Source organism: Triticum urartu, chromosome 7A, assembly GCF_056163025.1.
Source record: "Triticum urartu cultivar PI428250 chromosome 7A, HENAU_Tu73, whole genome shotgun sequence".
NCBI classification, from domain to species: Eukaryota; Viridiplantae; Streptophyta; class Magnoliopsida; order Poales; family Poaceae; genus Triticum; species Triticum urartu.
Genome location: NC_141879.1, coordinates 522,947,700 through 522,972,674, shown reverse-complemented (window position 1 = coordinate 522,972,674; position 24,975 = coordinate 522,947,700). Strand labels below are relative to the sequence as shown.

The following is a 24,975-nucleotide window of genomic DNA, read 5'->3' as shown; positions in this document are numbered from 1 at the left end:
CTTGTTTGGGCAGAAACTGTTTGGTAACCGAATCACGTCCGGTTTTTTTTCGTAGGTTAACCGTCGTAGATTTTTTTCGTCGCCCCCCCCCCCCCCACTTCATCGGTTTATTTTTACTTCACCCTCTCACACAACGAAAAAAACTGAACGGATCAGAACTTTTCATACTGACGCAAATTATTTAGTAATATCTTTATGTAAAAGAATCAATCACAATCAATCTCTAAAGATCAAATCTAAATTAATTAATCTTCATAACGTTTGTTTCCTTCCGAATCACGTCCATAACTTTCCTTCCTTGTTTGGGCAGAAACTATTTGGTAGCAGAGATTAGGAAGCTTCCTATAAGTGTAGTAATAGGAAGTATTCTTTTTCTTGATGATTCGTTTCCATGCATGATGATAGTAAATTAGACCAACATTCACCACTATTTATCAACGTCATCAATCGTATCCATTCCTACCAGTTTTAAGGGAATCTGCTCGCTATGTCTTTTTTAAGGGGATTCGCTCGCTAAGTCGTCGTCGTACGTTATTTTCACAAGCAATTCCCCTAAAAAAGGCGTGGGTATTGGTAGTTGAACGCCCGCTAGGTTTTTCGCCTGTCCCATCCTCGCGCTGTGCCGCCGCCACCCGCCGAATTTCCAGCCGCCCGAGCCCGTTAACTTCGCCAGCCATCGGGTCGACTGCCCCCGCCCCAAACCCCCATCCCCGAGCACTAGCTATCGCCGCGTTGCCGCCCCAAGCTCCATGCCACCGGGAACGAATCAAGCGCCGTCCTGACACCGCCTTCGCCGGCCCAGCACCTCCAGCCTTGCATGGACAGCTTCAATGTGCAGTCTCCCTTGCTGTCTCACCTTCTGCCAGCGCATGCAGCGGCGGGGTTGGACGCGTGCGTGCTTGCTAGCTTGCTCTGTGTGCGTACATACTTGCTCTGCGTGCGTCGCACCGGCCAATGCGCATGATGCGTGTGTGCCTGCTTTTCTGTATGTGTATGCCAACGTGATGCGTGTGTGCGTTGCTGTGTGTGTATGATATAGATGGCCCGAGTGTGTGCATGCTGTGCTCTGCTCTCTGTTGATCTATGTGTTGGTGCTCCTGCTATATGTTCATGCCATACAAATGAAATTTCTGTTAATCTCCTGACATGTTGAGTTGGTTCTCTCTGTCTTCTGAGGGGGTGAATGCAAAGCAGTCTATTAAGCCAGGCACTATTGCTGAGCTAAATTGACAAAAAAATATTGGTAGCCATAGTTGTAGTTTAAGTAGTAGCGAGTTGTCTGATATGTATAAAGAGCCCGTTGCAACTGAGCCCGTTGCTAAATTGACAAAAAAGATTGTTAGTGTCACTTAATATGTATGAGAATATTAAATGTATTATTAACATGATTAATATTGAATTTTTAAAGTTAATGTGGCCCCGTTGCAACGCACGGACGTTTCTCTAGTAGTTTTTAGTGGGGGAAACGCATGCATGTATGTTTCTGTGTCCAAATATGTCGTTTCTCTCCTGATAATTGTCGACCGCGAAGCAAATCCAGATGCGCGCTCGTTTTAATAAGGGAACCCAGGGCATGCACACTGTCACGCAGCAAAAGCTGCGGCTTGAATGAGTTGCCATGTTCTTGAGATGAGTTGAGTGACACGCAAGGGAGAGAAAAAAAGCAGGCATCTTTCCGTGCCCAAGGACAATTACCATCGTCCCTTTTCTCCAAGAATCGGATGCGGATGCGGGGACACCTCACATGAAAGGTACATCTAATCCGTTGGAGCGGATGGCAAACGTTTGGTTTGGGGTCGCTTCCCCTGGGTTATCTGAAGAAGAGCATCGCATTCCGTCCTTTCAATGCCGTCAAAATCAAGCACGAGCCCTTCGTTTCTTTGGTGCTCCCGTCCCGTCCCGTCTGCATCTACCTACCGTGGACGGTACCAGAAGAGGACCAGTAATGCGTGCGTGGAGCTCGACCGATCAGATTCCTTGTGATAGAACCAGTTCATTTGGATTCATGTCCTAAATTTGACATGGGTGTTCCTACTTTGCTGAACTTGTTTCGGGCTTTGCGGCAATGTTTTGTTCCGCGGAAGGCAAGGATTGCGAATTTGCGAGGCATGTGATGATTTTATCAATCTTAAAATTAATCGCTTCGGTCACTCTAGAGTGCTTTTATGATTAGTGTATGCATACTTACATTCATAAAGATGAGTGTATGTACTCTTTCTGTTTTTTTAGTCAGCATATAAGATTTGGTCAAAATCAAACTTTATTAACTTTGATTAAGTTTATACTAGAAAAAATATCAAGACTCACAATATGAAATCAATATTGTTAGGTGCATCATGAAATTATTTTTCATACTATGTAGCTTTAGTATTGTAGATGTTGATATATTTTTTACAAAGTTGATCAAATTTATAAAGTTTGATTCTGACCAAATATTATACTAGTATGTACATGTGTGCAAACGTCTACATTTACGCTGTGTTTTAAAGAAGAGGACCAGTCACAGCCTGCGCATGATCGCCTATTTAAGCTTCTCCTATTCTCGCCCACCCCGCCCCATCCCATTCCCACTCTCTCCCAGCAGCGGCGGCAGCGGCACGTCGTCGTCCTCCTCCCCCTCGCCGTCAGCGCGTCCGTCCAACAGGTGAGAGCCACATAAGCTTCCAGCCTAGCTAGGTGCGCACTCGTTTCTTCTTCTGGCGCCTGTCCAGGTTCACTTCCGGACCACGGTGGTGCTCCGTCGCGCCCAAGTTCTCTTTTCCGGGGGGCTAGAGGTTGTGCAAAGCCTTTTCGATTTAGCCCTGCAGATTCCGCGAAATTGCTCCGCCGTTGTCGGTGCTGTTAAATCCGGCAACTCCTCGTCCGTCAAGCGGCTATTTAGCCCTGGGACACGGGCAGATGTTTCTTGTCGCCTCCTCTTCGTCGTCTTCCACGCCGTGCGACCGAGCGGGGAAGGAGCGGAAAAAACCTCGGCTTCGGCGAGCTCGCGTACGTGTTGCCGCCTCGTTTGCCTGTGCCGTCCGAGGTTGTAGCCTGCCTGCTCTGCTCCTCGGGAGATCTCTTTCTTTTCTCTGCCCGAAAAGACACCGCTTGTTTGCTTATTTAACAGCCGCCACCGCCACCCCGTCGTCTTCTTCTGGGCGCACACCAGGTGCTTGTTCCTTTGTGTCAGCGGTGGTTCGATCCGCCTGCAGCGCTGCATTTCTCTGTGTTCAAACTTGTTGTTCCCCTTCGATTTAATCTGTAGCTCTATATAGTTTCTTCGATTTGTGTTTGAAACGTCTCCGGCATTTTCCGGTTTTATTATTAGTTGGCTACAGGCGTCCGTGCTAAAGCTCTGCGGAGGTTTAAGATAATCTGCGAATTGTTTTCTTAGCAGCTGCTGATTTTGAGGGGGTAATTTCCCTTCATTTCAAAAAGAAAAAAAAATCCCTCACTTTAGCAATACACGATTACATTCAAAGATTCTGAGGGATCCTTTGATTCAAAGGACTTTCAATTTGAGAGAATTAATCCTTAGGATTTTTTCTCTAGGTTGTTTGATTCATAGGATTGAATCCTACAGGAATTTTTTCAAAGGATTTCTTTGTACTACTTCCGACAGGATTCAACTTAAACCTATTTGAAGGAATCCTTTGTTTTATCTTTTTCCTATGATGCAATCAAATAACACACAATCCTGTAGGATTGAGAGGACGATGACATTCCAATCCTATGTTTTTCCTATTCCCGTGATTTTAGGATCCTACGAATCAAAGAGGCCCTGAATCCTTCTGTAAATGTGAATCTGGATTTCTTTGATTCCATCCTTTAGCACCATTGGATGCAAACTGCTCCACATAGACTTCCTGTTCCAGAATACTTTATATGTTAGGGGACAATCATAACATTAGTAAACCAACCACAACACAACCGCAAAACAAGCCTTGCACCTAATCCAGATCGCATTTAGTGCTCTGACATTGTCCTGCACTAGTTGCAGAGCTGGTTTCACCATATCCATATGCCCTATTGTCATGCTAACTTGTTGACTTCAGTTTAATTAAGTAGTAGAGGAGTGGAAGACAGCTGAGAACTGAAATGCGAGGGGGGCGGGGGGGGGGGGGGGGGGGGGTCTCTTTTTTTTATAAGAAGAACTTAAAAAAATATTGATCTGTTGATCCAGAGGCTGGGAACCTTAAAGCGGAACAGGGTTCATGGAGGGTGGAGGCGCAAGAAATGTTTCTGCAGCGGCAGCACAGACAAAGGAAAGTGCGGATGATGGCTCCTGCAAGCCACTGCCTCCTTGCTGTGTCAAGGCGCAGGCTGCTGTGGCGGAATCTGAGGCCAAGTGCCACGCTACTGTGGTGTCTGGGTGGTTCACAGGAACCCGGTCACGCTCTGGTATGTATGTTCAGATTGGTACTGTGTTATTGCATTCCTAGGAACTATAAATGCAGAGGCATGCAAATTCTCTGCTGTTCTGATTTCGAAAACAAATTTGTTGTATGTTCAGGCAAACCAAGCAAAGCGCAGTACTTCAACAATCCAATGTGGCCTGGTATTTCCCTGATTCATGTTCCATCCATGTTATTTCACCATGTTTTTTCTCAAATATTCCTTTTGCAAATGCTGTCCCTTTTACTATGAAAGTCACAATTATTTCACAGATGTAAGTTTCTCTAAAATGCTCGTAAACATTCAGATCTGTTCTAACATTTTTCCCAGCAGAAACTGTAAGAGTGTTTGCTTCAAGGAACTGGATGGTAAATATACCATCGATCCTAGCTTTTAATACTTGTTTGGTTTACGGAATGGAATCTGTTGGTACAGCATCGCCTCACTGGTAGAAAATAACAATCGCTTCCCAACAAAATAATGCAATGATTCCATGAATGGACTAATCACTAATGCATCCTAGGTTGATATGGTAACTGAACGCCCCATATTCGTTTCACTTTTCTTCGCAATTTCTGTTTGTACTTCGGGTCACATTATCCAAGTAGATTTCGAGCGTGAAAGATCAACATTTGTGTCCCTGGAAGATTTTAGTACACTCCATCCCGTTCAGGCAAAAAAAAGTAGATAACATATCTGAAGTTATGAAACGGCATTATAGGTTTTACTGCTTGAAGTTCTTTGCACCATCTTACTTCTCTGGTTATGCCAGGTAACTTCTGTTTCTAGTGCGCGCATTGTCTACGAAAATTCCTTGATCTCTACCCGGCATAATACTGAAGTAACTTACTTGCTTGAGCTGGTCAGGGTTGTAACCAGAGTTGCTTCTTCTATACAGGGGAGGCTCATTCGTTGAAAGTAGAGAAGATTTTGTACCAGGGGAAATCGCCATACCAAGAAGTTTTAGTATTTGAGGTTATTCTTGATCTTCTAATTGTGTGCATGTATGTTGGTCTGAGTCTGCTGGACATAGTAATGTATAACGTGTTACATTGTGTATGCAGTCTTCAACCTATGGGAATGTCCTTGTGCTTGATGGAATTGTTCAGCTCACTGACAAGGATGAATGTGCATACCAGGAAATGGTTACTCACCTTGCACTGTGCTCAATTCCATCTCCTAAAAATGTATGTATTCTAAAATATGCAGTCAACTTATTGGATTTACCATTTAAGTTGAACTGGAGCATGCACTCCTCAAGTACTACAGCAGACAGATTCTTCTTTTTATGTGCAGTTACTGAATTATTTGGAGTGGTCACATAGATTCTTCTAAAAGTCGCTGAATTAGTCTTCATACTAAAAAAGATTCACTTTACTCTCATGCAGGTTTTGGTTGTCGGAGGTGGTGATGGTGGTGTACTACGAGAAATAGCCAAGCATGATTCAGTGGAGAGTATAGACATATGTGAGATTGATCAGCTAGTTATTGATGTAAGAACCATCTCTTGATTTTGCTTTGAAGTGTAATCATCTAAATAATCATATTCTGATGTATGCCTTCAAATCGATGCAGGTTTGTAAAGATTTTTTCCCACGTCTATATGTTGGATATAAAGACCCTCGTGTCAAACTTCATGTTGGTGATGGTATGTTAAAGAGTTATTCTATATAATGTTCAACAGATCATAGGGCATAATCCCTTTTTTATATAGCATCTCAAACTTGGCATCACGTCTGATGACTGCTGGTCTTGACTTTTGTAAATTTCACAGCAAACTTGCATTTGTTTTGCAGCTGTGGAGTTCTTGAGAAACTCTCCAGAAGGAAAATATGATGCCATTATTGTTGATTCATCAGATCCAATTGGTGAGTTCTTGCTATTACTACACCATACCTGCAGCCCTTTTAATTTTATTAAGGAGATCAAAATTTCATTCTTGTAGGGTTGACTTACATGATTCTTTTGTTTAGATACTTGAAATTTTCTTTCACGTCACATTTACAGGGCCAGCTCAGGAACTTGTGGAGAAGCCCTTTTTTCAGACAATTGCTAGGGCTTTAAAGCCTGGCGGTGTTCTTTCTAATCTAGCTGAAAGTATGTGGCTGCACACACATCTAATCCAGGATATGCTTTCTATCTGTCGAGAGGTATTCAAGGGTGGCGTGCGCTATGCCTGGGCAAGTGTTCCAACATATCCTAGGTGCTCTACTTCTTTGCATCATCTGTTCTAGCCTTTTCTCCTTTATCTTCGATGTATCCATTTGTTGTTATATTTTATGCATGCTTATTTTATTGTTCAGTTTCTGCTGAAATCTTGAATACTTAGAAACTAGCGTATTTGGGAATACAAAGTCACACCCAATTATATCATAGCACTACCTGTGAAGCATCCTGAAAGAAAAATAATATGAAAAACACAGTCCACAGTTGAGATGATATCATGCTCATATTTTCGTCAATTACAGAATGTAAGGTTTTTTCGTCTATATATCTGTTGCAACCAAGTTAATGTTGCTGCTGTTGGCACTGAAAGTAGTGTAGGCAAAACGTCCTAAACTTTGAGCTAATTTTCTTGAGGTTGAGCAGGAGCTGGAAAAAGATCGATCGTTTGAAATACTTATTATAAGTTACTAGTGTTCTTGTGCGAACTGAATGGAGAAATAGGTTGTCGGTTAGTCAATTAGCATACTGACCCTTCTAGTTCTAGGATACTCCTTAGTCCTTACCACTATCTCCATTTTAGCAGGTGGACTCTGCTCACTGCATGTTGTGGCACTCCGATGTCGGAGATGCATATGTTTTTTCCTTTTCCTAACATTTGGTGGTCCAGAGTATAAGTAATTTATCAGTTAGCTGTAGCTGCTCATTGTTTATATGCGTACCCATTTCATGTATATATATGTATATATATATATAACCATCGAAATACTTAATTTTGTAGTGGTGTCATTGGATTTTTGCTATGTGCGAAGGAAGGTCCACCGGTGGACTTCTTAACTCCTGTGAATCCAATCGAGAAAATTGAAGGAGCTACTAAAGATGGACGAGAGATGAGATTTTACAATTCAGAGGTTTCGCCCTCTGCCTTTGACAGCCCCTCGGTTGTTCTTTTGCTTAATAATTTTACTTGTTAGACATCAACTCGTCTTTTTTACTTGTTTAACAGATTCATAAGGCTGCTTTTATTCTGCCAACGTTTGTAAAGAGGGAGCTGGAGGCATATAACTCTTCCACTGAAAAGGTAAGTTATATAGTTATCTCTTCCCTTGTGCATTTTGATTTTTGATAGACTTTTGAGACCTTGCAGTGTTTTGTATTTTTCATCCCTCGCAAACAGCATTGATGTCTAACAAGTAGACTTGACATGCAAATGAGTTCTTGTCGATCTACAGACTAGTGATTCACAGGGGAAAAAAACCCTGCAGACTAGTAAATTCAGATTGTTGCAATGGAATACTCATTGGTCCTCTTGCTATTTCAACCCATGACAGGAGAGACCGGAGAAGCCAACCGCAAAACCAGTGAAGATGAAGGTAATGCGGGACAGCGCTATTACCGCTTCCTAGACCGCGGGCGGACACCTGTGTGCTATCCATCTTCCCCGATGAGACCCGCCGCACCTGTATATCCACGTTCCACGCCTGTCCTTTGCTACCAAATTTTATTCAATAGTTACATGATTGTGTGGTGCTCTAGCATAGTTGCGTGACACAACTGAGGGTGTAATATCACTAAATGTGTATGGTGTGTTGCAGTTGGTGAATAAAGGAGCAAACAGAAGGGGATGTGTGATGTGTTTCCCTTATCTGTAACATGTATGATGTTTCATTGTTGCGTGAGTTCTCGTGGTGCAAGTACCAGGACCTGCTATGTTATGAGCTTCTAACGTGCTCCCCCGTTCACTATTATAAGATGTTCTGACTTCTTTTGTCTGAATCAAATGTATATAGACACATTGTAATGTGTCATTCCAGTTTGTATGATGTCCATATGAAAATATCCAAAACATCTTATAATAGTGAACGGAGCGAGTTTTGAACTATACATGCGAAAACTGAGCCCATGGAATAAACTTAAACAACTAAAAAAGTGTGACAAGCCATATTGTGGCAATGAACTGGACACATGCTGATTGACATTGCCTAAAGTTTGATGATGTGGTACTTAGTCCACAAACCAAACATGCCCTTACTTGTGTTATTGCACCAATAAGAAACGGCTACATCGCTCCATTTTCAACCATTGAATTGCCTCATCAGAATACATCGCCATTAAAAAGTACCTATGGCCACATGCTCCCTTGCATCAGAATAGTGGTTCTTGTTTTAGGTTGTGAAATACTCGTTGTAGTAAGTACTCCTTTGTCAAATTATAGTGCATTTAAAATTTCTTCAAAATCAAATTTATTGAACTTTGATCAAATTTATATAAAATTTATCAATGTTACATTACAAATCAACATCATTAGAATCATTGTGAGATATTTTCGTACGTTATACATTTCATATTGTAAATATTCACGTTTTTGTAAACTCTGTCACAGTTTGACATTGAAAAAGATCTTAACATTGACAGAGTTGCCTTAGGCATGTCGTATTCGACGGACATGCCATACCACTAAAATAATAGCGTTGAGGCGTACGAGGCAATCTCTCATGACTCGCGAACACATAAGACCTAGCCGCCTCCGGCTTCTCCAACCCCTCTCACTGCCACCAAAGGGAAAAGCCCGCGAAACGGCGACGACGGGCGGGAGGTCGGAGGATCTGTCCACAACGGAGTTTGATGCGGCAGGGTTGGACGGTTGCGGAGGATCGGGGCAGGTGGCGGCGACAATTTTGGATAGATGTCGCTCGCCAGCAATGTTGCATGTGTCGACGACATTCGAAGGTCCCTATAGATGGGGTATTAGATGGCAGTGGGCTCGACCTCTAGCCTGGTTTTGGACTTTTGGCGTTGTACAATGTGGGCGTTTTCTTTTAGGTCGATTTAGTTAGTCTCTGTGTCTTGGTTGGGCCGGCAAGAGGACAGGCTCAACCTTTAGCCCGTTTTTGGCGTACAACGGTGTGGGCGTCTTTGTTTAGGCTAGTTTTAGGAGCCTCCGTGTCTTGGTCAGGGCGATGTGGCAGTGACGTTTGCCAGTTTGGAATAATGTCCTCCTTGTGTTATCCCCGTCTCACCATGCCAGTGAAGGGTGTGTGGAGGCATGTCTTCGATAGATCTTCCTGGGCCCAGTCGGATTGACGAAAAAAGTCCCCCCTCCCTCCCCCCTCCCGCTTTATATATAAAGCAACCATCACCGAACAAGTCGATACAAACACACACAGCACACCACCACACCAACACGCCCAAGACTGGATACAAGGACGCTGAAAACAGCAACACCACCCCAACAAACTCCAAGCAAACATCAGGTGAAACACTAAGTGCTACTATGAAGTCGTCGGGTCCTGCCATGAGCCATCGTGATGAGAAGTCGTGCATGACGAACAATAGGCTCTAAGACGGCACCTTCAGAAAGGGAACAACACCGTAGCGTCGCCACCGCCCAATCCAAGGATTAGAGTTTCCCTCGGAGCACCACGGCGACAAATGAGATACCGCAAAGACGCCTTCAAGAAGGTGACGATGCCAAAACGCCGCCGCCGGCCTAACAAGTCAGAGCGGGTTTTCACCCTGGCCAACACTCACCATCACCAAAATGGGTTACGGACAACCGCAACACCGCCATTGAACGACACACCCCGGCCATCATGCTGCCCACACGCCCATGGTGACCGGATAACGCCCGAGCCGCGTGCTCCGCCCACGAGCACCTCGGCTTCCACCAAATGGGCTGCTGCCCCAGCATCCGAGCCCAACCCTCATCCATGGACACACCGTATCGATGCAGCCGACCGGAAAAGGGGGTCTTTGCAGTATCCCCAAGGATCTCGATGTATTTTTCTTTTGTAAGGATGTGTTTGTAATTCCAAGACTTCTCAAAAAAAAGTGTCGAAAAACCTGAAATAAATCTAGAAAATATTTGCACTGTATAATTTGGTAAGAGGTACAATTATGCCGGTGGGATTTGTAGATTTACCATGATCTTGGTTATTATTGTCTTGTCTCGTGATGAAAGACGGAGGCAGGTCCGTGTAGCAGCGTGCATGGTTTCTCTTCGGGAGGAGAACATACTCTGTTCGCGTTGCTTCCTGCGACGGCCAGCTCCGCGGCCGCCCAGCCGATGTGGCGGGAAACCAAAAGCCGCACCTCCCGCCCTCTAAAAACAAAACAGAAATATTCCATAAAAATAATAAAAAAACATCCAGCGAGCGCAATCTCCCCACTGACATGCCGCACCCACCCACCGGACGCGTGGCCCGGCCCCACATCTCAGCCACCCTCTAGCCTAAACCAGCCGCGCCCGCTGTCCTCACTCCCCATCCGCGTCACGGTCTCACCTCGCTCACGGAGATTCGCGGAGGCGAAAAAACGCATTAAAATCTCGCCTCCGCCATTATTCCTCCCTCCCATATCTGCTCTCCCCGAAACTCTCCCCCAAACCCCAATCGCGCGAGCCCGCCCGCCCGCACGCACGCCAGCCCAGCGCCTCCGCTCCGCAATCCCCCGCACCAAACCCTAACCCTAGGCCCGCCATGGCCGGCGACGGGACCGACGCCGCCTTCGAGGACGAGGTGGAGCCGACGGTCACCATCAGCGAGTACATGGAAGGCATCGAGGCCGAGGAGCTGGTAACCCAACACCCCACGCGCTCCCGCCCTTCGCCGCCGTTTTTTTAGCTCGATCTGGCGGTGCTCACCTTTTTCTCTGCCAAACCCTAGGAGGCGGATTTGGTGCTGGGCGGGGACGACGGCAACGAGTGCACCTACGACGCCGGCTACCTCAAGCGCCAGGCCGTCTTCTCCTGCCTCACCTGCGTGCCCGACGGCGTCGCCGGGGTCTGCACCGCCTGCTGCCTCGCCTGCCACGACGGCCACGAGGTGATCCCCTCCTGTCTTCTCGAACGCCATTTGCTTTAAATGGAGATTTCCTGTTCGCTTGAACTTTAGTTCTACTAGTACAAAGCCGGATCAGCGTTCACAGGGGGCCTGAGAAGTGAGCAGCTGACGAAATGGGGAGGATTAATATTGGGGGAAATGTGGATCTGGATTTCCTGCGAGTAACTTTGTGTTGTTGTTCCCGATTGATGATGTGTTGTGTATGAGGGGCAAATTTTTTTATGGTGAACCTGAATCGGCATTAATACATAAACGTTTTTAAGTAGTGTACTGAGCCGAGACATGCTGTTCTCTAGATTGTTCATGGTTTTCGGTGCTTTACTAGCAGTCATGTGTCCTAGGCTCCTAGCAGTGAAGTTTTTGCCAGAACCGAAGTGTTTATGCTGCGTATGAAGTGCATGCAAGGCTGCCAGTGCATTTGAGATTTATTTTGTTTAGTTCGACTGACGGAGCATACAATAGTTAGCATTAAAGTATCCTAGTCAGTCAACCTACGATCCCAGTTTACTAAGCACGTTCCTGGTATTTTACAATGACCATTGCAAAAATTGCCATGGTGCTTAGATAGTGACTTGTATGGGTTTATCCACTTCTCAGCTTTGAACGACACAATTCTAAAATACATCTCCAGGCTGAAATTGTGCACATATTTATTGCTGGTGTAGATAATTTATTCAGGAGGTTGATACATATAAAATTAGGGGTGAATCTTGTTTTTGGTAATATCTGTTAGATCGGACCAGGCAATGCCATGCTTTTCAGTACGCTGATATTTTTTAGCAGAAAATATGGTGTTGTGTTATTGGTTCATGAGATCACCTGTAATAATTTTGTTTTGATTTTTTCTCCCAATCAGTGTGTTTCTCATTTGCATACATAGAAGTTAGGAAATGTAGCATGATGACTTCCCAGTTACTATCTTCTGCAACCTCATCTGTAATTGTGCATACAACTAATGCCTGGAAAGTTTGTCCTGTTTTTTTCTATAGGTTGTTGAACTTTGGACGAAGCGAAATTTTCGTTGTGACTGTGGCAACTCAAAGTTTGGAGGTCACCTCTGCAAACTTAGTCCTGAGAAAGATCCTGAAAATCCAGCAAATTCTTATAATCAGAACTTCAAGGGTTCCTACTGCACATGCAGTAGGCCCTATCCTGATCCAGAAGCCAAGGAGCAAGTTGAAATGATACAGTGCTGTATTTGTGAGGACTGGTTTCATGAGGATCATATTGGGCTTGACTCTATGGAGAAGGTTCTACTTTCCACACTTTTTTAAGGGGATCATATGTGCTAACTGCTTCCGGTGTTGATTCTTATGAAAGTTTGCATGATTTTGTATCACATATACCTTGAACTATTTTCGAGTGCTGCTGCTAGGTTTTGATTTTCAGAAACCAAGCATCCAATGTGCTATTTTCTTGGTCTGTCATTACTCATTACCTTCCTTACCAATGTGCTATTTTCTTGGTCTGTCATTACTCATTACCTTACTGGGTAAAAATAGTAAACAAATGAATTCGCATCTTCAGTGTTGTCTTGCCTCTCCACTTGCCTTTCCGCCCCTAGAAGTATGATTGCCCATAAAATGCTTATGTTACTTGCAACTGAGCATCTCTTCTTGATCAGTCCTGTAACTAAGCCTACATATTGATATAGCCCATAAAATGCTTATTTATAGGCAAAGTAGAAAACAAATGAATTTGTGTGTTCAGTGTTGTCTTGCTTCTTGACTTGGCCCCCCCCCCCCCCCCCTTATGTTACTAGCAACTGAGCATCTCTTAGTGCTACAAAATTTCAGTTATTCATAGGTGGTTAGTGCTTAATGACTAACTTGCATTGCAGATACCAAAGGATGAGGAAGGGGAGCCACTGTATGAAGAATTCATATGTCATCAATGCTCGCCTGTTTGTTATTTCTTGAAACTCTATCCTGATACGATCTGGGCTTCTAGTAAGCAGAGTTCTGTGTCAGAAGCTGTTACTGCCAATTCAAATGGTATGGAAGGAGGTTCATCAGGTCATGCTGACACTGAGAAAAATGAAAACGGTGCTCCTGTAGACCATCAAAGCATTGAAAATACCTTTGTCGAGGAGAACCGTACAATAGACATTGCAGCTTCAGATAAGTCCATTTTGGGTGACAATTCAGGCGGCAACTGTAAGATAGGAGTGGATATAAATACAACATCAGCTGATTTGGAGAAAACTATGCCCTTTTTCATGTCAAAAGGCTGGAGAGAGACCCTGTGTAAATGTGGAACATGCACCAACTTCTATGCACAACGAGGCATTGCACATCTTACTGATAAGGAGGACTCTATTGAGGAATATGAGAAGATAGCTAAGCAGAAAAGGGAGAAGAAGTTGGAGCAGCAGGAAGGAGCTGAAGCTAACTTCATCAATTCACTTAACCATGTCCAGAAGATAGAGATTCTGAGTGGCATCAATGACATGAAAAATGAGCTTCAATCCTTTATGGTAAAATTCTCTGCTTATTTGACTGTTGCTCACTTGTCCATGAGTTGTTGGTTATCTCTACATGCACTGATACCTGTAGCTTGTGTGCCTCCATGCTTGTGCTATCTAGTCATCGAAATTAGACAAACAACTATACTAATACAGAGAAAGGGTTCAAGGTCAGCATAGTTCAAAGTCCATCAGTACTCCTAGCTTCTTAGCAATACAACAATAACAATAGTTTATATTCATCACAGTAAATCTCTGATTTTAAATCACCATTGTCATTGTCAATTGGCTATATAATAGAGTCAGTTATTGTTTGCAACATGATCTAGTTACTGGTTAATTAAAAGTAAGTGCTGCAACAAATACCTAATCAAATAACGTGGCAGCAACCATGGTGGCATGGCTTTATTACCAATACCTAATTACATGGCCGACATCCAGTTTCTTTTTTTGATTTGGTCTGAGTTTGTGAGTTCTCATATAGTTCTGGTTAAAACTTAGAAGTTCTGCTCCTTATTCTAAATATAGCAGAATGGGTTATTGACAATTTTTCTCATGGTGAAATGTGAATTATACACTAAGCGGTGTTAATTAGGATCTCAGAGCGTACATGCCCAGGTCAATCTATAAAGATAAAATTATTTTTCTTCAACAAATATGCTTCATCGCACATGGTATCAAATAAGATCAGGCTAGGCAGCACTGCCGCATCTACCAGACTTTTTTCTTCTGAAAAGGAGGGAATTCCTCTAGCCTCTGCATCGATTGATGCACTCAGCCATCTTTATTGCAAAGTATTGGAACTGTAGAAGTGAAAACCAAGAAAAACAGACTCTAAAAGGCGATAAAGACCACAGTAGAGTTTATGCCACAGCTCTTGCATCACATATACTTAGACTGCCATCCAAATTGGTTGGATAGTCTGATCTACCATCAAGTGGCTGCACCCAGAGAACAAAGAATCATGTGTTTCTAGACGATGAGTAAGCACCATGCATGGATCCAATGTGTAGTCATATGAATAATCTTCAAGGAAATAGGCAACAATTTTTTGGTAAAAATAATAATATCATTACAACATGTGTATGATCAAACATGGGTTGTTTTCAATATCGTGTTTTAGAGAAGTTAGATACTTTATGCATAGGAGTATAACAAAAATGGAACATTCGGGACACAGCCAACCTCCCTTGGATACGGGTCATCTGTGACATACATGAAAGTGTCACCAGGGGTTGGTGCTAAATGTTGCTGGCGTCATAGGACTGAATGCACCCCCACAGGCCTACATGGTAGGATCAGGGGTTCTCTAACAGGGATGCAAGTATCCAACATGTTTTGCACAACTCATTTGCAGTCTCAAATTTGCATGCATATTTCACTAATTTGTTGTTCTGCATATAAATATATTCTTGATTATCTGGATCAATATATTTGAATTTGAATTTATTTGATATGTATATATCTGCATTGCCATTCACATTTTTAAAGAAATTCTCATTTCATTGTTCATATCTGCCCATGTGATTTATGTTAACTACAATTTTATTTCAACATGATGGCAAATTGTGTCCTTTTCCTTGTCTTATTAAGTTGTACTGTGTAGTTTATGCATATTTATGGTTCATTTCTTTCGTCCATGTACCTGATGGGTGTTTATTCGTAACTTTGAGCAGGAATCCTTTGATCCATCAAAACCTGTTACATCTGACGATGTAAAATCTATTTTCAAGAACCTTGCTAGGAAGAAGCAGAGGTTATCCTGAGCTTCAATTGCTTCAGGTCTTGCTTGAGAGGGTGTGCCCCGCTGCTGCTACTCTAAAATTTCCAACTGCTATCTGGCCACCGTCTTGGTGTGGGTACTGTTAACTTATGCTGTGGCCACCACGGCGTGTTTATCTACTGTACTGTAATGCTAGCTTCGTCGTAGTTGTGCTAGATGTTTCAAAGTCAGCTCGTGGTAGTGATCCGAGCGACCGCTGGAGTGAACTGCATGTTCCTTTGGATCAGAACTTTGTGGTGATTCGCATTGCCCAAAAATGTGTTCTCCATTGCTGCTGCAGAGAACTTGCTCTTGGGTTTTGGCTTACTTGGTGACGGCTTTGCTGGTTTGTTTGGGTGGGGTGGTGTGGGCTGCTGCTGCCGAGCAATGTTTGCCGCTCTCTATTAGCATAGTGATTGTGGCTGAAACTCCAGCACGGCTTCAACACAGGCCCCACAACTTAATAGAAGTCCATATTACAGAGACTCCCAAAGAGGCACGTCTTTGAAGTTAAACGGTAGGAGCAGGCAGACCTCCCGGCCAGTATCTGCTGCATGTTCTCCTGCATCCTTTTCACCGTGGCCTTTCGACTTTGGCCTTCAGATGGTGACCTGAGCAGTTGAGGTAGCAAACCTGAGCCATGGCTTCTGATGCTTCTAGTGCGCTACGCCAAAGTAGGTGCCGTAGCTTCATCCGCCGTCAGTGCTAGAGCTTCTCTCTATTCATACTTCAAAGATTTTATTTTCTGGGTGGGTGATGCAATCAAGCAAACTTGAGTCCAAACAAAATTTTATAGGATTCGAGTGAGCACGCAGTTGCGATCGTATGTTTTCCTATTCTTATGTTTTTCTTTTTGAGCTTGGCTTGATTTTATGTTTTCGCAATTCTATGAATTGTTGGTACCAAGTACGTGTTTGTTCCTGAGCAACGAGTCATTCACGCTTTTTTTTTGAAGTGAAAAAATGGTATTCCATTACGTTAAGACTGCTGGTTAAATCACCAGCTACAGAGTTCATTACAACATTAGGGAATTGGCCTAACCAGATTTCATAACTGCCATTCCCTAAACTAGTTCCATGTGCAGCTAAGGCATGCGCTGCATTATTACAAGACCATGGACACACATAAAGATTTACATTATCAAAACCGACTCTCATTTAAAATTTTATCTTCTGAAACAGAGCTCCAAGTGGCGCTAGGTCGTAGTCCTGATTTGAGATTGCTTGTTTCAGTACCCTGGAGTCCGTCTCAAAGATGGCTTGGTGACACCCCATGTTGATTGTTGCATTAATCACGTTTAAAAGTGCTAGTGTTTCAGCATGTAGGGCATCAGATATATGTTCCAGATTTCCTGCACTTGGTGGAGGCGTCCATTTTTGAGTATTTACTTGCTTCTGAGTCATTCACGCTTTTGGAGTGCCCGTTGGGCTGAAGTTTGGGGGAATGAGTGGATTTACTAATTGGTCGTCAAGATGGGAATGGGCCGACGTTATCCATTGGGACATTGGTCCACCCAAAATTTCAAGGCTGATGGGTCGACTTCGTATGAAAACTGGGCAAGGGGAGCCGGCCCGTCTGGACGAGTATGTCGTTATGATAGTATACACTAAAAAAACCTATTGTGTAATAACACTTCACCCAGCGATTTTCATGGCCAAACCTAAGGCGAACGACACCGCGCGACCCTATTCTGTTCGCCCCTGTCCATTTGAGGTAAAACAGACAAACCAGATGGCCCAGCGCGTGGGCACAAACGGATTTTTGTCCGTTTTGTGTCCGCTTTCGACCCATCCCTAGCTCAAGTTTTGCGCCAGTTTTGGGGTGAAACGGACAACGCGCGGATGGGTGGGACGCGCGCGCTTGTCCTCTCCTGACCCGCCCGTCGGTGGCACAAAGCAAAACCCCTCGCCCGCCCATTTGGCGCCATTCCCACCAAACCCTCGCACGTCCCTCCCGCCACCCCTCTCCCTCCCCCGTCCATGGCCAACAACCGGCCGAATTCCGGCGGCCTGGCCGTCGACCCGTCCGGAAAGGTGAAGAAGAAGGCGGCCAAGGCGCCAAGGAAGCCGCTGTCGGAGTGCACGCCGGAGAAGATCGCCAAGTTGGACGCCGAATCGGCGAAGAGGAGGGAACGAAGAGCGGTCATCAAGGTCAATGCCGCGCGGCCAAGTTCATCGCCCAACGCGATGCGATGGAGACCGCGCGACACAAGGCCGCGGTCGACGAGAAGGAGGACATCGTCAACAAAGCGCACGCCCTCCTCATGCTTGGCATGGGCCGTCCGGCCGTTTTCCCTGCAGCGGCCGTTGGCCCGGCGAGCACAGGCTCGTCGGTTGCCCGGCCTCCGCACTGCCAGTCGCCGACGTCGCGGACCACGCCCATGTCGCCCGGTTTTCTCCCGCCAAGGCACGACGGCCAGACCTGTTTCTCGGGGTAGCCGTACGTCGGCTTGTTCGCGCCGTCCACACCGCGCCCTGCGGCCGTCATCGACCTCAACGTCACGCCTGGGTCCAGCATCGGCGGCCGGCCGTCCGTCGAGATGCAAAGAAAGCAAGCACGCGCACCATGCCGGCCCCCGCGTCTTGTTTGACGGAATGCCAACACCAACGACATCGGTCGACGACCCCTTCTACAACCAGTACATGGAGGACGTGATCTTCGAGGGTGGGCAGGGCCGTGCCTACGACCCCGAGGAGACCCAAAGACAGGATGGCCGCGCCCGGTACGTCCCCGATGAAGAGGCCGACGACCGTGCTGACACTACGACCATGGTGACTTGTGGCATGAAGACGATGACATCTATGTCGAAGGTGATGGTGATGAAGAATAAATCATTGACGTTGATATTAGTGGCGAGCCATTGTTCATCGACGAGCTCACCCAAAGAGCGGAAGCACAAAAGAAGAGGAAGAGCATTCGCACGGGTTCATATACACAAGATGAGGACAAGTTGATTTGCCAAGCTTGGATGGAGATTAGCCAAGATCCGAGGACCGGCGCGTAACAAAAGGGCATTGTTTTTTGGACGAGAGTCCATAAAACATTTCAAGAAAGGAAGATGTTTGAGCCCTACCAAATTACAAGCAACCTTGGCATCGGCTCGATTCAAAAGAGGTGGTTGTTCATCCAACAAGAGTGCAACAAGTATTGCGCCACATTTGAGAGCGTTGAAGCACGACCCGTGAGTGGTCTCGGCGTTGGGGACATGGTATGCTCTCCTCTTCCTAGTCCTTTCCTTGCTACAGCCATGAGACTTCGGCCTTGTATATGTTTGCATGTTCACTTGTTGTTGATCATGTCGTGTAGGCATTTCAATCTTTGGAGGCATTCAAGGCCCAGCACAATGACAAGCCATTCACTCTTACGCATTGTGGACGATCATCAACAATTGCCCTAAGTTCAAGGACCAATATCGTGAACTTCAACGGAAGAGAGGATTGAAGACGGCCAAGTTCGCCGGAGGTGGAGATGACGAGGCGTTGAAGAGGCCGAGGGGCAAGACCAACTCCAAGGTTGATGACATACGTGATGCCTCATCCATGGCATTGCATAACACTTTGCATGGCATGATGTCTCAAAAGGATGTGATGGACGAGAAGAAGCGACAAAGCAAGGACGAGCAAATGAAGCAATACCTAGACCTTCAAAGGAAGAAGCTTGAGATGGAGGAGGCGACCAAGAGGAGGAAGATCGACATGGAGGAGGCGGCCCGGCAAAGGCAGCTCGACATCGAGGCCGACAACATCAAGGCCAGGCAGAGGTAGCTCGACGTCGAGGCCACGAATGCCGCCACCAAAGCGAAAGAGGTGGCCCTTGCGATCATGAGCGTGGACTTGTCGAAGATGAGCGACAAGACGAGGGCCTGGTTCGAGGCCAAGCAGAAGGAGATGCTCGACGCCGAAGGCTTGAACTAGGTCGTCCGATCGGCCGTGACCGTTCTTTTTGGAGGCTGTCATGGGTGCCGCCCGCCCGCTGAGCCGCTGGCTGTGTGCCGGCGAGAAAAACATTTATTTTGGAGGCCGTCTGTGTTGCGGGCCGCTGGCTGTGTTGCCAGCGAGGACAACTATTCATTTTGGAGGCTCGCTGTGTTGCCGGCCACTGGCTGATGCCAGCGATGGACGTGTAGGCCGCTGGTAGGGCTTGGCATTTCAAACGTTTTTTTTTTAAATAGACGCGGACAGAATAGGACAAACGGATGCGTCCGTGCGCTGTGCGCACGACCACCGCATTTCAGGACACGCCCGGACACGACCCCATTGCCCTACCCAAACGGATAAAATCCGGACAAAACGGACGTCCGTTTGGAATCGCACGGTGGAGTTGGCCTAATTCGTGCTTAATTATCATATATAATTTGTTGCCATATTTCTCTCGTTTTCCTTTGGGACAAGGAATGTTTCTTTTCTCCCGCTCTTAATTCCCAGCAGGAATACCAATTAGCCCCTCACCAATTGCATGTTCAAATCAAAAGACAGAAACTTCAGAGAAACCCGCAGAACGAATGGTTTAATCAGGCGTGCCCTAATAAACCTCTATTTGACAATAAATAACTAGCAGAAACTTCGCATGAACCACACCACAAATCCTCCATGGTCTCGTTGCCAATCCACCAGCCGCAAGAAGGCCGGAGCACGCGGTCAAATCCAGAGCGCGGTTGTTAGCTGTACTGTCATCTGCCGATATATATACTACAGAAAAAGAACGCACGTACGAATTTGATTAATACTCGCCCCGTGCAAACTATGAGGATGAGGAGAGGCTGAGACTAGTCAGTAGCTGCCTGCTCTCTAGTGGCCTGGCCGCTTTGTCTGCTTGCACAGCGTTTGGTTGGTCTTTCGCACGTCGCTGACAGTTTTACTGTGTCTGCTGGTTGCTTGTGATTATGCTATCCGGAGTGCCTAAATCGTAGAGTTGTTTGTCGTCGGCCCCTCGTGATTTCAGCTTTGGAAATGCAGAAATGGACATTCGTCGCCGGGTTTTGTGGCCACCAAGAGAAGTGAGGCAGTGCCAAGTAGGATGTTGCAGTTGGTTGGATGGTTAAAAGCGTGGTTGTGTCAGAAGAAGTGACCCTAGAATCGACTTCTAGGTTTGACGATTTGGTGTCTTATTAACGCATATCATTTTTTCAAGTGGTAGGTGACGTTGGTGTCGATAGCGAACCGTCGTCTTCTTTTGGCTAATAGTCAAACCTGTTATAAGTCTTAAATAGATTGATACTTACCATCATTCACAAAATCATTTCGTTCTTGCAGCTTTGAAAGATTCTGAGCGCCTGGAAGGACATGCCGCATATTGATTGTCTGTGTGGTCTCCCGCGCCAGGGCCACTGCACTTCGGGCGCGGGAACAGGCGGACGAGCCGAGCTAGAGGACCGTCGTCTTCTTTTGGCTAATGGATGAGAGGGTTGAGAGGATTGATTGCGCACCAACATAGCACATAGAAGAGGAGAGTAGGTGAAACATGTTGATGCAGATTCCCACGGCTGGGTTATACCTCCCAGCCACGAGAATTTATCCCTCGAGCATCAAAAGTACGGTGCCTTTGATGATATCCATGTTGGGAAACGTAGCAAGCAATTTCAAAAAATTTCCTACGATCACGCAAGATCTATCTAGGAGATGCATAGCAACAAGAGGGAGAGTGTGTCCACGTATCCTCGTAGACCGAAAGCGGAAGTGTTAGTTTAACACGGTTGATGTAGTCGAACGTCTTCTCGATTCAATCGATCAAGTACCAAACATACGACACCTCCGAGTTCTGAACACGTATAGCTCGATGATGTCTCTCGAACTCTTGATCCAGCAAAGTGCCGAGGAAGAGTTCTGTCAGCACGACGACGTGGTGACGGTGATGATGAAGTGATCCGCGCAGGGCTTCGCCTGAGCACTACAACAATATGACCGGAGGAGTAAACGGTGAAGGGAGGCACATCACACGGCTAGAAACAATTGTTGTGTGTTGGAGGCGCCCCCCCGCCCCCGTATATAAAGAAGGGAGAGGAGGAGGCCGGCCTAGGGGCGCCCCAAGTGGGAGGAGTCTCACTTGAGCTCCTAGTCCAATTCGGCCCCTTCCTTTTATCGGAGGGGAAAGGAGGAAGGAGAGGGAGAAGGAGAAGGAAAGGGGGCCCGCGCCCCCTCCCCTAGTCCAATTCGGACTCCTCCCTTGGGGGGGCACCCTTGTGGGCTGGCTTGCCTCCCTCCTATGGCCCACGTGGCCCATATCTCCCCCCCGGGGGGTTCCGGTAACCCCCCGGTACTCCTATATGTACCCGATACATTCCGAAACACTTCTGGTGTCCGAATACTATCGTCCAATATATCAATCTTTACCTCTCGATCATTTCAAGATTCCTAATCATGTACGTGATCTCATTCGGGACTCCGAACAATCTTCGGTCATCAAAACACATAACTCATAATACAAATTGTCATCAAACGTTAAGCGTGCAGACCCTACGGGTTCGAGAACTATATAGACATGACCGAGACACCTCTCCGGTCAATAACCAATAGTGAAACTTGGATGCTCATATTGGTTCCTACATATTATACGAAGATCTTTATCGGTCAAACCGTAATGACAACATACGTCGTTCCCTTTGTCATCAGTATGTTACTTGCCCGAGATTCGATCGTTGGTATCTTCATACCTAGTTCAATCTCTTTACCGGCAAGTCTCTTTACTCGTTTCGTAATGCATCATCCCGTAACTAACTCATTAGTCACATTTCTTGCAAGGCTTATCATGATGTGCATTACGGAGAGGGCCCAGAGATACCTCTCTGATACTCGGAGTGACAAATCATATTCTTGATCGATGCCAACCCAACAAACACCTTCGGAGATACCTATAGAGCATATTTATAATCACCCAGTTACGTTGTGACATTTTATAGCACACAAGGTATTCCTCCGGTATCCGAGATTGCATAATCTCATAGTCAAAGGAATATGTATAAGTCATGAAGAAAGCAATAACAATAAAACTTAATGATCATTATGCTAAGCTAACGGATGGGTCTTGTCCATCACATCATTCTCCTAATGATGTGACCCCGTTCATCAAATGACAACACATGTCCATGGTTAGGAAACTTAACCATCTTTGATTAACGAGCTAGTCTAGTAGAGGCATACTAGGGACACTGTGTTTTGTCTATGTATTCACACATGTATCAAGTTTCCGGTTAATACAATTCTAGCATGAATAATAAACATTTATCATGATATAAGGAAATATAAATAACAACTTTATTATTGCCTCTAGGGCATATTTCCTTCAGTCTTCCACTTGCACTAGAGTCAATAATCTAGATTACATTGTAATGATTCTAACACCCATGGAGTCTTGGTGCTGATCATGTTTTGCTCGTGGAAGAGGCTTAGTCAATGAGTCTGCCACATTCAGATCCGTAAATATTTTGCAGATCTCTATGTGTCCCTCCTTGACTTGATCACGGATGGAGTTGAAGAGTCTCTTAATGTCTTTGGTTCTCTTGTGAAATCTAGATTCCTTCGCTAAGGCAATTGCTCCAGTATTGTCATAAAATATTTTCATTGGACCCGATGCACTAGGTATTACACCTAGATCGGATATGAACTCCTTCATCCAGACTCCTTAATTCGTTGCTTCCGAAGTAACTATGTACTTCGCTTCACACGTAGATCCCGCCACGAGGCTTTGCTTGGAACTGCACCAACTGATAACTCCACTATTCAATATAAATACGTATCCGGTTTGTGACTTAGAGTCATCCAGATCAGTGTCAAAACTAGCATCGACGTAACCATTTACGACGAGCTATTTGTCACCTGATAAATGAGAAACATATCCTTAGTTCTTTTCAGGTATTTCAGGATGTTCTTGACCGCAATCCAGTGATCCACTCCGGGATTACTTTGGTACCTCCCTGCTAAATTTATATCAAAGCACACATCATGTCTGGTACACAACATTGCATACACGATAGAACCTATGGCTGAGGCATAGGGAATGACTTTGATTTTCTCTCTATCTTCTACTGTGGTCGGGCATTGAGTCTGACTCAACTTCGCACCTTGTAACACAGGAAAGAACCCTTTCTTTGACTGATCCATTTTGAACTTCTTCAAAACTTTATCAAGGTATGTGCTTTGTGAAAGTCCAATTAAGCGTCTTGATCTATCTCTATAGATCTTGATGCCTAATATATAAGCAGCTTCATCGAGGTCTTTCATTGAAAAATACTTATTCAAGTATCCTTTTATGCTATCCAAAAATTCTATATTATTTCCAATCAATAATATGTCATCCACATATAATATTAGAAATGCTACAGAGCTCCCACTCACTTTCTTGTAAATACAGGCTTCTCCAAAAGTCTATATAAAACCATATGCTTTGATCACACTATCAAAGCGTTTATTCCAACTCCGAGAGGCTTGCACCAGTCCATAAATGGATCACTGGAGCTTGCACACTTTGTTAGCTCCCTTTGGATCGACAAAACCTTCCGGCTGCATCATATACAACTCTTCTTCCAGAAATCCATTCAGGAATGCAGTTTTGACATCCATCTGCCAAATTTCATAATCATAAAATGCGGCAATTGCTAACATGATTTGGACAGACTTAAGCATCGCTACGGGTGAGAAGGCCTCATCGTAGTCAATCCCTTGAACTTGTCGAAAATCTTTCACAACAAGTCGAGATTTGTAGACAGTAACATTACCATCAGCGTCAGTCTTCTTCTTGAAGATCTATTTATTCTCTATGGCTTGCCGATCATCGGGCAAGTCAACCAAATTCCATACTTTGTTCTCATACATGGATCCCATCTTAGATTTCATGGCCTCAAGCCATTTTGCGGAATCTGGGCTCATCATCGCTTCCTCATAGTTCGTAGGTTTGTCATGGTCTAGTAACATGACTTTCAGAACATGATTACTATACCACTCTGGTGCGGAATGCACTCTGCTTGACCTACGGGGTTCGGTAGTAACTTGATTTGAAGTTTCATGATCATCATCATTAACTTCCTCACTAGTTGGTGTAGGCATCACGGGAACGGTTTTCTATGATGAGCTACTTTCCAATTCGTGAGGAGGTACAATTACCTCATCAAGTTCTACTTTCCTCCCACTCACTTCTTTCGAGAGAAACTCCTTCTCTAGAAAGGATCCATTCTTAGCAACAAATATCTTGCCTTCGGATCTATGATAGAAGCTGTACCCAACATTTTCTTTTGGGTATCCTATGAAGACGCACTTTTCCGATTTAGGTTCAAGCTTATCAGGCTGAAGCTTTTTCACATAAGCATTGCAACCCCAAACTTTAAGAAACGACAGCTTAGGTTTCTTGCCAAACCACAGTTCATACAGTGTCATGTC

General features: G+C 45.0%; 2 protein-coding genes across 6 annotated transcripts; both read left to right on the top strand.

Annotated features, from left to right (window-relative positions):
• Positions 1-2,492: 2,492 nt before the first annotated feature.
• LOC125525743 (spermine synthase) lies at positions 2,493-8,208 on the top strand. 4 transcript variants are annotated; one of them, XM_048690750.2, is made up of 12 exons: positions 2,493-2,644; positions 4,166-4,383; positions 4,496-4,540; positions 5,276-5,352; positions 5,442-5,564; positions 5,766-5,870; positions 5,953-6,025; positions 6,174-6,245; positions 6,385-6,580; positions 7,322-7,451; positions 7,547-7,621; positions 7,872-8,208. In XM_048690750.2, the coding sequence occupies exons 2-12, from the start codon at positions 4,197-4,199 to the stop codon at positions 7,944-7,946; spliced, it is 1,158 nt and encodes a 385-aa protein (XP_048546707.1). In that variant the 5' UTR covers positions 2,493-2,644; positions 4,166-4,196; the 3' UTR covers positions 7,947-8,208. The 4 variants fall into 4 exon arrangements, with proteins under 4 accessions (XP_048546707.1, XP_048546711.1, XP_048546709.1 ...); XM_048690754.2 differs by lacking the exon at positions 2,493-2,644 and adding an exon at positions 2,706-2,988; XM_048690752.2 differs by lacking the exon at positions 2,493-2,644 and adding an exon at positions 2,727-3,025.
• Positions 8,209-10,809: 2,601 nt separating this feature from the next.
• Positions 10,810-15,934, top strand: LOC125520193 (PHD finger protein-like protein). Of its 2 annotated transcripts, XM_048685034.2 has the most exons (5): positions 10,814-11,114; positions 11,205-11,363; positions 12,371-12,631; positions 13,222-13,857; positions 15,522-15,934. In XM_048685034.2, exons 1-5 carry the CDS (start codon positions 11,019-11,021, stop codon positions 15,609-15,611), a joined length of 1,242 nt encoding a protein of 413 aa, XP_048540991.1. In that variant the 5' UTR covers positions 10,814-11,018; the 3' UTR covers positions 15,612-15,934. The 2 variants fall into 2 exon arrangements, with proteins under 2 accessions (XP_087390724.1, XP_048540991.1); XM_087534598.1 differs by lacking the exon at positions 15,522-15,934 and having other exon boundaries at positions 10,810-11,114; positions 13,222-14,040.
• The last annotated feature ends 9,041 nt before the right edge of the window (positions 15,935-24,975 follow it).

Bases quoted from the DNA above. Each gene is read 5' to 3' on its own strand.
- LOC125525743 (XM_048690750.2), top strand. From the start codon at position 4,197: ATGGAGGGTGGAGGCGCAAGAAATGTTTCTGCAGCGGCAGCACAGACA. The intron at 5,565-5,765 runs GTATGTATTCTA...ACTCTCATGCAG, and splicing joins CAATTCCATCTCCTAAAAAT to GTTTTGGTTGTCGGAGGTGG. The intron at 6,581-7,321 runs GTGCTCTACTTC...TTAATTTTGTAG, and splicing joins AGTGTTCCAACATATCCTAG to TGGTGTCATTGGATTTTTGC.
- LOC125520193 (XM_087534598.1), top strand. From the start codon at position 11,019: ATGGCCGGCGACGGGACCGACGCCGCCTTCGAGGACGAGGTGGAGCCG. The intron at 11,364-12,370 runs GTGATCCCCTCC...TTTTTTCTATAG, and splicing joins CCTGCCACGACGGCCACGAG to GTTGTTGAACTTTGGACGAA. The intron at 12,632-13,221 runs GTTCTACTTTCC...CTTGCATTGCAG, and splicing joins GGCTTGACTCTATGGAGAAG to ATACCAAAGGATGAGGAAGG.